Source organism: Rhinoderma darwinii, chromosome 4 (genome assembly GCF_050947455.1).
Source record: "Rhinoderma darwinii isolate aRhiDar2 chromosome 4, aRhiDar2.hap1, whole genome shotgun sequence".
Classification (NCBI taxonomy): Eukaryota; Metazoa; Chordata; class Amphibia; order Anura; family Rhinodermatidae; genus Rhinoderma; species Rhinoderma darwinii.
In genome coordinates, this window is record NC_134690.1 from 252,855,393 (window position 1) to 252,868,865 (window position 13,473).

General features: G+C 42.0%; 1 protein-coding gene across 5 annotated transcripts in view; it reads right to left on the bottom strand.

Moving 5' to 3' along the window:
- LOC142759803 (uncharacterized) overlaps window positions 1–11,491 on the bottom strand; it is a 51,827-nt gene extending 40,336 nt beyond the window's left edge. For 2 of the 5 annotated variants that reach the window (XR_012883199.1, XR_012883198.1), the window contains exons 1-2: window positions 11,190–11,491; window positions 2,476–2,584 (exon numbers count right to left, since the gene is read on the bottom strand). Coding sequence is in view for 3 of the 5 variants with exons in the window: in XM_075862398.1 (XP_075718513.1) it covers window positions 2,476–2,584; window positions 11,190–11,282 (202 nt within the window). In the remaining 2 variants the exon portion in view is untranslated. The remainder of the gene's footprint in view (window positions 1–2,475; window positions 2,585–11,189) is intronic. The other 3 variants (XM_075862399.1, XM_075862397.1, XM_075862398.1) reach the window with 2 other exon arrangements.
- Between the last annotated feature and the right edge of the window lie 1,982 nt (window positions 11,492–13,473).

Below are 13,473 nucleotides of genomic sequence, written 5' to 3' on the forward strand. Positions count from 1 at the left end.
GGGGTGTTTCCACTGTTTTTGGCCCACAGGCGCCCAGAAACCAATCCAGCAACATCTGCACTCCAAATGGCGGTCCTTCCCTTCTGAGCCCTGCCGTTTGCCCAAACAGCAGTTTATGACCACATATGGGGTATTGCCGTACTCGGGAGAAATTGCTTTACAAATGTTGGGTTCTTTTTTTCCTTTATTTGTTGAGAAAATGAAAAAAATTGCGCTAAAGCTACGCCTTATTGAAGAAAAAGGACTGTTTTTATTTTCACTGCCTAATTCTAATAAATTCTATGAAACATCTGTGGGGTCAAAATGCTCACTACACCCCTAGATGAATTCCTCAAGAGGTGTAGTTTCCTAAATGGAGTCCCTTTTTGGGCGTTTTCATTGTTTTGTCCCCTCAGGGGCTCTGCAAATGTGACCTGGCCTCCGCAAATCATTCATGCTAAATGTGATCTCAAAAAGCCAAATAGTGCTCTTTCCCTTCTAAGCCCTGCCGTGTGTCCAAACAGCCGTTTATTCCCACATGTGGGGTATTGTTTTACTCTGGAGAAATTGCTTTACAAATTTTGTGGTGCTTTTTCTCCTTCAGTCCTTCTGGAAATGAAAAAAAATTAGCTAAACCTACATTTTATTTGAAAAAATGTAGATTTTCATTTTCACAGCCTACTTGCAAAAATTTCTGCAAAAAACCTGTGGGGTAAAAAAATGCTCACTATACCCCTAGATAATTTCCTCAAGGGGTATAGTTTCCAAAATGGGGTCACTTGTTGGGGGTTTCCACTGTTTTGTCACCTCAGGGGCTTTGCAAATGTGACATGGCCTCCGCAAACCGTTCCTGCTAAATGTGAACTCCAAAAGCCAAATAGCGCTTTCCCTTCTCAGCCACGCCGTGTCTCCAAACAACCGTTTATTACCACATGTGGGGCATTGTTTTACTCGGGAGAAATTGCTTTACAAACGTTGGGGTGCTTTTTCCTCCTTTATCCTTTGTGAAATTGAAAAAATTCAACATTTTAGTGGAAATAATGTTGATATTCATTTTCTTGCTTTTTCTCCTTTAGTCCTTGTGGAAATGAGAAAAAAAAAAATAAAAAAAAAAAAAAAAAATCGCTAAACCTACATTTTCTTTGAAGAAATGTTGATTTTAATTTTCACGGCCTACTTCCAATAATTTCTGTAAAAAACCTGTGCGGTCAAAATGCTCACTACACCCCTAGATAATTTCCTTGTGTCTAGTTTCCCAGATGGGGTCACTTTTGGGGGATTTTTACTGTTTTGTCACTGCAAGAGCCCTTCAAACCTGACATGGTGCCTAAAATATATTCTAACAAAAATAAGGCCCCAAAATCCACTAGGTGCTCCTTTGCTTCTGAGGCCGGTGCTTCATTCCAGTAGCACGCTACGGCCACATGTGGAATATTTCCTAAAACTGCAGAAATTGGGCAACAAATATTGAGTTGCATTTCTCTGGTAAAACCTTCTGTGTTATAAAAAAAATTGTATTAAAAATTTATTTCTGCAGAAAAATATGACATTTGTAAATTTCACCTCTACTTTGCTTTAATTCCTGTGAAATGTGTAAAGGGTTAAGACATTTTCTAAATGCTGTTTTGAATACTTTGAGGGGTGAAGTTTTTAAAATGGGGTGACTTTTTGGGGGTTTCTAATATATAAGGCCCTCAAAACCACTTCACAACTGAACTGGCCCCTGTAAAAATAGCCTTTTGAAATTTTCTTGAAAATGTGAGAAATTGCTGCTAAAGTTCTAAGCCTTGTGAGGTCATAGAAAAATAAAAGGATGTTCAAAAAACGATGACAATCTAAAGTAGACATATGGGTGATGTTAATTAGCAACAATTTTGTGTGGTATATCTGCCTGTCTTACAAGCAGATACATTTAAATTGAGAAAAATGCTAATTTTTGCAATTTTTCGCAAATTTTTGGTGTTTTTCACAATTAAATACTGAACATAATCGAGCAAATTTTGCCAGTAACATAAAGTCCAATGTGTCACGAGAAAACAATCTCAGAATCGCTTGGATAGGTGAAAGCATTCCGGAGTTATTACCACATAAAGTGACACGTCAGATTTGAAAAATGAGGCTCTGTCAGGAAGGTTAAAAGTGGCTAAAGAGGGAAGGGGTTAAACATCTGTCAGTGGCTTCAATTAGCAAATGACGATGTATTCCAATTTTTTATTTAGATCAGATGTAAGGACAGGTTCACATATGTGCTAAAAAAAATTTTTGTTCAGTCGCAGGAGAACACAGATTCAATGCTGTGACAGATCCGTCTCATGATGCTGCACTATTAGAATTTCTGATGGAATCTGCGACAAAGGCTTCTAACAGAGCCTCCAACGCAGATGTGAATGAGGCCTAAACGTACACTGGTGAGAAAGGTGAATATATGCTCAAGGGTCTCTAAACCGGAGTTTAAAATATGTCAAAGCTGCCATGCCACAAAGTAACGTAACTTACACCAGTTCAGCTGTCTCACAAAACTTGCCATGTTGTTATGTTTGAAATGTCTAGGCAGTATTTCTTTTGCAAACCTTTCTTCATCCAACACGATGAAGCTGTTTCCATCCTGAAACCAAACACAAATGGGGTGTTACATAGACCATTGTATTATTTTCCCAGAATAAGAGACAGAGTATGTTAACGACAAAAAAAAAAAATAAATACAAAGAAGTACAAAATCTGCAGCTTCATTAGAAGGGGCACTGGGATTTTTTTTTTCAACTGTGTATTTATTGCTAAAAAAAACAGTTACAATAAAAAATATAAAAAAACAAAAAAAAAAACAAAAAGGGAAGCAAACAGTATGTTGCAATAAGAAATGTCAACAGAGTAATAAGGAAGTCATAGCATTTAAGTGTTTCCAGCAACACATCAAAGCAAGTGAAGCATATCAACGGCATATGAACAGCAATGATACACCGGGTAGAGAATGCCAGTTCACACGCTTTCGTAGCGGGCACTAAAAGCAAAAACAACATTGAAGACGCACATAACGATACAGGGAGTACAATAGGGACAGCGGGGAAAGATTGAAACAAAAAGGTCAGGAAGCCATGCCAGAGTACGGGTAAGGGTCAATTCTCACCATCGACAGATGACGTGATAGAAGACACATCCCATTGGTGTCAAACCTTTGAAAAGTCCTCTAGGTGATCAAAAATGACGGCAGTAAAACGTTCTAGACATCTGATATCTTTAATCCTAGAGTATAAATCAGTAAGCATGGGAGGAGCGGGCTAGGAGACATCTAGCCGCTGTCAAAATGTGCAAGAGAAGTGCTAAGAATGGGACACTGACATTTAACTAATCTACAGTATAAGGCCTCATGCATACGACCGTAGCCATGTGCACAGCCGTGATTTTCGGGTTGGCCGGGCACGGAGTGACAGCCACGAGCCACCCGCAAATCGCGGGCCGTTAACATAGCCGCAGGCATTATTTTCAATTAGCCCAGACCGCAGAACACGGCCGTAATAAGACATGCCCGTTCTTTCTGCGGTGCGGGCTCCTGGGCCATGCACGGACCGTGAAAACCGCGGTCGTGTGCATGGCCCCATAAGAATGAATGGGGCAGCAATTCTCCCGTGAATTTTCGGGGGAATTGCGGCCGCAAAAGCACGTTCGTGTTCATGCACACGGCCGTGCCCGTAATCACAGCCTGCCACCGACGCCCGCGGGCCGCATATTCATGCTGTGCTCCCATAGAAAGTATGGGAGCAGAGCCCGTAAAATCCGCAAAGTAGGACATGCTCCATAATTCCCGGCACGGTTCTACGGCACGGACACCTTTCCATAGCGCTACGAAAAGGCGTCTACGGCCAATAGAACCGGGCGGGTCCGTAATTGCGGATCGTATTGCGGTCTGCAATTACAGAGTTTTTTCACGGTCGTGTGCATGGGGCCTTAGAGGAAAAAAAAACAAAAAACTTGCATATCTGCATAAAAATCGATTTCACTTGCTTTATTTTTTTGGTTCTATGGTTTTCATTAGAAGTCTTTGACACACTGGAAACACCCACACATTTTGACAATAGACCACAAATCCAAGCTATTGTACTGTGATGGGACTTACACGCCAAATTATTGTATGGAGGGGTCTTTCAGATGTCTAAGTGATTGATGACTTTGGAGGAGATGGAGATTAAGAGGAGGATTATGGAATTTTATACTTGTAGGGTTCTGCATGTAACACACACAAATATACACATAAGCCACTGCAGCGAATGGCATGTATGCCCAGGCGGCCATATGTTGTAAAGCTGTAAGGCCTCTAGCAGGGTGGGGACGTCAGAACAGGTGCCAGGGTCTGCACAGATGCTACCAAAGTTCCCAATATTGAGTCGGCTAAAACTCCTCTAGTCCACCATGGGATTTTGTATTTTATTTGGCACGTAGCATTTGTATACTACTAGGTGCCAAAAAGAAAGAAATTCTGGTAATTAGTCATTGGTTTGTATCAGATGCACCTTTACGAGTAGTAGCAAGTGCTTTAAGATATCCACTTATCACAATGCTTAAATAGTTCATTATATTCAGAATACAGTAAATTCTGATAATCCTTCACGTTTAGAACCATCAAGGTGCAATATTAATGGAAACGCTGGACAACTGGAAAATGGCTCATATTGTCTCCTGTACATCTGCAATGTTGTTGCCAATGCTGACCAACCACTACTCTACTGCCTTCACACGGACAACTATGGGGATAGAGGTTTCCGTGTGATGTCCATTGTTTTTGCAAACCCATACACTAGAGTGGGTGAGACAGACTGCAAATATGCAGAAGTATAGGACATGTGCTATAAGTTTGTGGAATGGACACATGGATCAGCGAATTTAAAAAAAAAATAAAAAAAACAAAAAAAAAAACAAAAAGGAAGAAGAATGGATAGGACACTGAAGAGAAGCCCCAAGGCCTCATACACACCAAAGTTTTCTTCAGTGATCGGTTAAAAAAATAAAATAAAAACGCACACACTGACCCATCCATTCCAATGAGACCATGCACACATTTTTTTTTTCTGCGGATCAGTGTGCCCGATCCGCAAAACTCAGATTCCTGTTAGTTTTTGCGGATCTGTCTTGCCCATTCTATTAAATAGTCCGTTAAAAATATTAAAAGATGAAGCGCACACGGAAGCCGTTGTGTATGGTCCGTGTTTTGCAGATTAATTTTTTTGCGGCCGTATGAAAAAGAGAAGGATGTGTGCATGAGGCCTTACGCTCTATTCACACGACAGGGTCAGTGTCTGCCGATAAAAACGGCGTAATACACATATATGGATTATTTTATTGTTTACCCCATTATTATACCACCTGACTATCACTCTGCCCAGCTTGCATATGCCCCCACATTATAAACGGAACCACCAGTAAGGGTATGTGCAAATGAGAACTGTCTTATACGTCTGAAAAGACACTGTTTTCAGGAGAAACCAGCTGTGTCGTTTCAGACGTAAAATCTCCTCCTCGCATTATGTGAGGCGTCTTTGACGCCCGTAAATCTCGCCGAGGCAGTCAATTTACGCGTCGTCGTTTGACAGCTGTCAAAAGACGACGCGTAAATGACAGGTCATCGGCACAGTACGTCGGCAAACCCATTCAAATGAATGGGCAGATGTTTGCCGACGTATTGTAGCCGTATTTTCAGGCGTAAATCGAGGCATAATACGCCTCGTTTACGACTGAAAATAGGTCGTGTGAACCCAGCCTAATACTCAAACAAAACTACTACCAAGCAAAATCTACGCTTCAAAAGCCAAATGGCGCTCCCACCCATCTGAGCCCTACAGCGTGCACAAACAGCAGTTTACTTCCACATATATTTCTCTGCCATACCCGGGAGAACCCTTTTAACAATTTTTCAGGTGTGTGTCTACAGTGGCATAAGCTGGGCACGACATACCTGCCACTGAATTGGCAATTCTGGGGAAAATTTTTAATTTTTACTTTGCACCATACGCAGTACATTCATTTATGGAAAAGACCTGTGGGTAAAAATGCTCACTACACCCCTTAATAAATGCCTTGAGGGGTGTAGTTTCTAAAATCGGGTCACTTCTGGGGGGGGGGGGGTATCTTTTATTATTTCCCATCTGAGCCTCTGCAATTGTGAACCAACTGTGTAAATCGCCAAATTAGGCCTCAATTTCGCATGGTATTCTCTCACTCCCGAGCCCTGTCAAATTTCCAGAATAGGGCTACATGTAGGGTGATGCTAAAACCAGGAAACACAGCATAATAATTAGAGAACTGTCTTATGGTGGCACAAGCTGGGCACCACATATTTGCATATCTATGGAAAAATCCCATTTTCACTCTGCAATATCGAGTGCACACTAATTTATGCGAAACACCTGCGGGGTTAACATGTTCACTACACCCCTAGGTGAATACCATGAGGAGGGTAGTTTCCAAAATGGGGGTCACTTTTTGGGGGGTTTCCACGGTTTTGTTCCTACAGGTGTTTTGCAAATGCTACATAGCGACCAGAAACCAATCCAGCAATATCTGTACTCCGAAAGCCAAATGGCACTCCTTCCCTTCTGAGCCCTGATGTGTGCCCAAAAATGAATTTATAACCACATATGGGGTATTGCCATACTCGGGAGAAATTGCTTAACAAATGTTTTTCTGCTTTATTTTTTGAGAAAAATGAAACATTTTGCGCTAAAGCTACGTCTTATTGGAAAAAAATTTTTTTATTTTCACTGCCCAATTCTCACAAAAAAAGATTCAGAAGTGTCAGGATTCTGAGTACACATGACGTCCAGGCTGGATGGTCATGTGTATTCATTATCAGGACACTGCAGTAATGTTAGGGCTTGTGTATGAGGCTGCACATAGTGATATATCTATATCGCTAGCGCAGTGTAAATGAATGGAGAGGAGTGCATAATGCCGATTGGTCAGCGTCATGCACTCCTCTGTACAACGCCCACTTGGTCGAAAGTAAAAGTACGCCCACTTGGGCATTAAGAAAGCTCATTAGCATAAACCAAAATCGCTCCTAACTTTGTGAAAAAAGATCGTTTTTTTAAATAAAAAGCATTACTGTCACCTACATTACAGCGCCCATCTCCTTATGTAGGAGACAGGGCACTTATAATGTGGTGACAGAGTCTCTTTAAATAGGGATGAAATAATCTTAGATTACAAAGAACTCATCTATACAGTTACTTCATGAGCAAAAGAATACATCAATATCTCTGTACGGACATAACTCATGTATGATTCTATAGAATATACAGAGACAAGTAGCATATAATAGGGATACGGCATCAATATCGGATAGTGGGGTTTCGACTCTAGTCCCCCTCACTGATCAGTGCTCCAGCGAGCATCAATTCCCCTTGATCGCTTACGCTGCACAACACCCTGACTTTCTTAGCGGTGGTGCACAGTAATTAAGCTTCCTCCCTTTCAATCAAATGGGAAAAAGTTGTAATAACGTGCTCCGCTGCTACGAATGTGACAACTTTGTAAACTATGGAGCAGTGTAAGAAATGAAGGCACAAACCTTTCAGACAGCTGATCGGTGGGAGTGCTGAGAGTTTTACCCCCACCAATTAGACATGGGTGACCTATCCGGAGGATAAGGGATCAATTTTATTTCACACTTTAGGGAGTTGTCCTGTCTTATGTAAATATAAGTAGAGAGGGTTTGTTCTATCTGGACCACCTCCGTCCTAATCATAAGCACATTAGCCATGGGGTGTTGTATGGATTGGCAGTTGAGCATGCCCACATTACACTATCTGGCTCAGCTTTAGTAGGCCGTAGTTTCATATTAGACTGGGCTGGCTAAGCACAGTACCGTATGTATTCCTAGGTTTTCACCGTGTTACCTTTGCATGTAACAGAATTTCTTATGGGTGCCTAGGTATAGCTGTGGTATAGTGTGGCCTCTCTGTGTGAGCCTAAGATTGTGACACTACATGGGACGCTTGGGCTGCAGCCTAGGCACACTTGTTGCTGGAACTTACAAGGCCTTTTGGCTCGAAGGACTGGGGACCAGGTCGCTTTTCATTTTGTTAAGGGCTTGAAGTAAACTATCTTTGTAAGCACTTTTTGTGTGGCACGTATATACTTTTCAATAGCACTTGGGTGACCATTTGATGATCTCATGGAAAATGAAAGTCAACACCTGATTGGTTGCTTTGGGCAATACTGACCCTCTTTTAGGTCTATACATTTCAGGCAGGAGGCAAGTAGAAAATCCTGAGCTATGAAGAAATTATGAAAAATCCCATACGCTACAAATATTATATCGTAAAATAAAGCCAAGACACAATTAAGACAGCGCTGTAGAATGTAATGTGATCCTACAGCTCTGGCGGCCGCTCTGGATAATGGAGCCAAGCAAGAGACTGGCTCTTAACTGGTTCCCGACCGCTGGCTGTATTTTTAAGGCCAGCGGTCAGGGTCCTTAAAACCCGAGCCATAGACTTTTTACGGCTCGGGTTTTAACTTGCTGCCCGCGCGATCGGGCAGCTGAATGTCGGGTCTCCGGCTGTCAGTGACTGCCGGGGACCCTGAGGAGAAGATAGAAGCAGCTTTCACTGCTTCTGTCTTCTCCGATGTCTTTTTACACAGCGTTCAATGAACGCTGTGTATAGGAATAGAGACAGCAGCAGCGGCGCTGTCTCTATTCCTCCCGGTGATCATGTGACAGGTCACATGATCGCCGGGTGCTGTTAGTGGCAGGCTGCTGCTGGGTCTTACTAGACCCAGCACAGCCCTATTAATGACAATCGTCACTATGAGAGGGCTGATTTCCCCTGTAACTGGGGCTGCTGTGCAGCTCCAGTTACAGTGGAAAAACATGGTGTAAAAAGAAAAAAAAAAAAAATATAAAGTTCCCCAAAGGTCGTCTTTGACCTTTGAGGAACAGACCACAGTAATAAAAAAAATAGTAAAGTAAAGTGCAAAAAAAAAAAGTTAAATAATAAATACAAAATACCCACCACAAAAAAAAACGTTCCCCTCGCCAATCATTGTTGTAACGCTAGCGCTGACCCAATTACCCTAATATAGACATGTAATATATTAAAATTTACGGTAGACAATGGCGATCACAAATAAAAGGTCTATTTTAGGGTAAAACTATGTTATTACCAAAAAAAAAATATAGCTGAAACGTAAAAAAGCTTATTTTTTTTACTATTATTTTCAAACTTTATGAATAAAAATTCTAAAATAGCAAAAAAGGTGTGTATAAAAACGATAAAAATGAAACCTGCATTGTCTACGGAAAAAACGTCGCAAAAATCACGTAGTTAGCCCAACAAATAAAAACGTTATAGCCATTTAACTAACACGTGCTAAAAATGGCTAAACGGTGTCTGGTCCTGAAGGCGCAAAATAGCCCGGTCCTGAACTGGTTAATGCGGAGAAGTTGTCGGCAGGCAAGGGCTATAGCCAGTCCATGCTCTATTAGGCTGGGTTCACACGACCTATTTTCAGACGTAAATGAGGCGTATTATGCCTCGTTTTACGTCTGAAAATAGGGCTACAATACGTCGGCAAACATCTGCCCATTCATTTGAATGGGTTTGCCGACGTATTGTGCAGACGACCAGTAATTTACGCGTCGTCGTTTGACAGCTGTCAAACGACGACGCGTAAATTGACTGCCTCGGCAAAGAAGTGCAGGACACTTCTTTGCCACGTAATTTGAGCAGTTCTTCATTGAAATCAATGAAGAGAAGCTCAAGATATATGAGCGTCACAGACGCCTCGTATATTACGAGGAGGAGCATTTACGGCTGAAACGACGCAGCTGTTTTCTTCTGAAAACAGGCTGTCATTTCAGCCGTAAAAGCCAGCTAGCGTGTGAACATACCCTTACCGTTTCTGCTTCTAACTACAAGTCATTTAGAAAATTATTGTGCGCACTCCTGAACTGTAATGGCTTTATGTAAAATGTCAGTATATCTGGAAGTACTCTTTAAAGGGGTTCTCCGGGCATTTTTTTTATATTGATCGCATATACTTCAGATAGGTAATCAATATCAGACTGTGGGTTCTGACTTCCGCCCGAACCTCGCTAATTCCGCAGCGGGACCCGCCAAGCAAAATCCACTGAACTAACCCGTAGGGAGGGTACGTTCACCGTTTTTTGTCAAGCAAGAAAATAAAAAAAGATTTTAAAAAAATCATGTTTTCTTTTTTTTATTATTTAGTACATTGAAAAACCGGGGATAGTTTTTGGTCAAAAACAGCTCCAAAATGAACAGCGCATTTTTTTTCTGCTTCCCACTGATTTCAATGGAGTTTTAGAAGTTGAAACCGTTTAAAAATAGGACATGACACTTTTTCCCATGAGCGGACAGAAGCCACCTGGGAAAAAGATTTGGGAGGATTCAGACGCTGTTTCCGCGTCAAAAACACCGTGTGACGTGGGCCTTAAAAAGGGGTTTTCATGCCCCATTATTATTTTTAAATCGAATATAAAAATTAAACAAAAACAACCATACTTTCTCTTTAAAATGGCCCGCACTGCTGGTTCCCTGGTACCTCTCCCCTCCGATCTTTGTCTGTGCAGCTCCAGCAATAGTGACTGAAGAAGCCAATAAGTGGCTGCAGCGCTGACGGTCAGCACGTCACCTGTCGTGGCCAGTGATCGGCCGCATGTGGATACGACATTGATGCTGCGGCGTAAACAAAGACCAGTGAGGTACCACGGAATCATAAGCGGAAGTTAAAAAGTAAAAAAAAAAAATTGTTTTTATTATTTTAACCCATATCCAGATTTAAACACTATCTTGGGCCTGGAAAAAAAAAAAACTATAAAAAACATTACTTTATACATTTCCATATATTTGAATAAAGAAGCTCTGTATATACACAGATGGAATATTCTACTGTATCGGCCGCCAATTCATTGTGATTGATGGTTCTTCTTCATGTGTGGATGTGATTTCCATTTCATACAGAAGCAGTGATTTCCACTACAGCAAATCCCCCTCACCATTACCCCAGAATCCGCTTTTGCGGAATGTATTTTCTCCAGAAATGCCCATTCATGTAATTTTCGCCCGTACACCTCAGCGACGCTACAACACACGCTAGGACATAGACGGAAGAGGACTGAATAAGGCCTCATAATGGAGGAGAATGTAAACACGCTACAATAGAAAGCCTGTGCGCCGCCGGGCTTCGGTCCTTACTTGGCTCCAGCAGATGTATTCGCTGTTCCTGGGATCCTCCACCAGAGCCCATATTTTTGTGAGGAATTTCGGAACACTGGAGCTGGCCTTCATGGTTGCAGTGCGCCAATATCTCTGATCCCTCCTCTTATGCTGCTGTGGAGCCTGGAACTCTCTGCCTGTTATTCCCAATCATTTACATGCCTTCCATACACTAACAACACACGGGGCCCCGCCTCCTCACGTGACCTCTATTCACGTTACACGCCGCCCCTCACGTGACTTCTAACCTCTGCTTCTGTGCGTACCGTCAAACGCTCGCCGCTCCCCCCTTTTTTTTTTTTTAGTATTCGAAATGCTTTATCAACAGCGCAGCCCAAAGCACATTTATACAAAGAATGTACAACGGCTTTTAAAGCGGCCCATAAAAAATAAAAAAAAGAAGTCCATTTTTGTTTTTTTGAAGGTTTAAAGGAGCCGTTTACTGATTTTTTGTTTTTATAAAAAAAAATTCAGATAGATTCAGATGCGTTCTTTTCAAGTATATGCATACGTGGGGATCCTTCTGTTTAAAAAAATGAGGTTCTGTCGCATAAACGTTTTAAATAACCGTAAATAAAAATAAATTATGTAAACCTGTGAAAACGTATGGTAAAACGGCGTACTTCTGCCCCTAGAAACATCACAGGATTTGCAGAAACATGATGTTAGCGGAGCTGCAAGTAATAATCTATGTGTTATAACCGGAAATAAAATTAACAATATTTCACTCCATTTTTTGAAGACTGAATTCCCACATTCCGGTCATATTGTGTTTTATGCCTTAATTTCCGCAACATGTGAACACTGCCGAACTGCTCCACTCAGATTATAGCTCATAGTTACCAGCTTTTGAGAACGGGTTTAGGGACATTATAGATGAAAATAGACTTGTCCTAAATTACTGAACATGCCCCGTAACGACAGCCAGGATGCCCCCATAAACAGTGTCAATACCACTAAGCAGTTCCGAAAAGTACCTACAGTAAAATACTGCTGTAGGCGGGGAGCGTCCCCATAGACCGGTAATAATTCCAATGGACTGCAACTAGTAAAGCTGGCCATAAACTAGATGTAATAAAGGAGGTAATATGCCTGTATGGAACTGGCCACAATATGTATAAAAGGGTTATTCCCACCTTAGACATTTATGGCATATCCACAGGGAATGTCAAAAATATTTCATAGATGCGGGTCCTAGCTCTGGGACCCACACTTATCTCAGTGTATTACATTCAGGGACGAAGTATTGGGCACCATGAAGATTTTGTGCGTTTATATAGGTATGGATGTATTGGCAAACTTTTTGTAGAGAAGGGTCGTGTCCAGGAAAAGTGGAGGTCTGGACTGAATGGGGAAGAAAAAAAGGGAACGACTCCAATCAGTAGGAGTCACCTGTGAGTCACTGAATGTAATTGGTTATTTTCCCTTTCACTATTCAGTACAGTACTCACTGGTGCTGTATTGCATTACAACGCACAGTGCAGTCAGGTGTACTCTTCCCGACTTCATCGCTGCATAGTGCCTGCCCGGGGAGTACACTTCGCCGCACTGCTCATGCTTGCAGAGTACAAGACAATACCGCATCCTCGAGTGTTGGAGGAGACTGGTAGTGATATAGAATGGCCATGGAAGTTCAATTAAAGGTTAGAATGTCATTTCAATTTTCCAATCAGGCAGCAGAAAAGCTACAATCAGTCCGGTCGCATCTATCAAACATTTATGGCATGTCCCGTGGATATTTGTTTATGGTATGGAGGTATTCAGTTAGGGTATGTTCACACGAGATCATTACGTCCGTAATTGACGGACGTATTTCGGCCGCAAGTCCCGGACCGAACACACTGCACAGAGCCGGGCTCCTAGCATCATACTTATGTACGACGCTAGGAGTCCCTGCCTCGCTGCCGGACAACTGTCCCGTACTGTAATCATGTTTTCAGTACGAGACAGTTTTCCGGCAGCGAGGCAGGGACTCCTAGCGTCGTACATAACTATGATGCTAGGAGCCCGGCTCCCTGCACTGTGTTCAGTCCGGGACTTGCGGCCGAAATACGTTCCGTCCATTACAGACGTAATGACCTCGTGTGAACATACCCTTACTGTGTGGTAGCTATATGTGGTCAAGGTGTGGAGGTATTTGGCCCTTGTAAATTGGTATTATCAGGTCACTGTATGATTGTATTATCTAGAGGTGTACTTACGTATCGATTATTTATGATGGGGAAAATTATTTGGAGGTAGGACTGATGTGAGACAAACATCT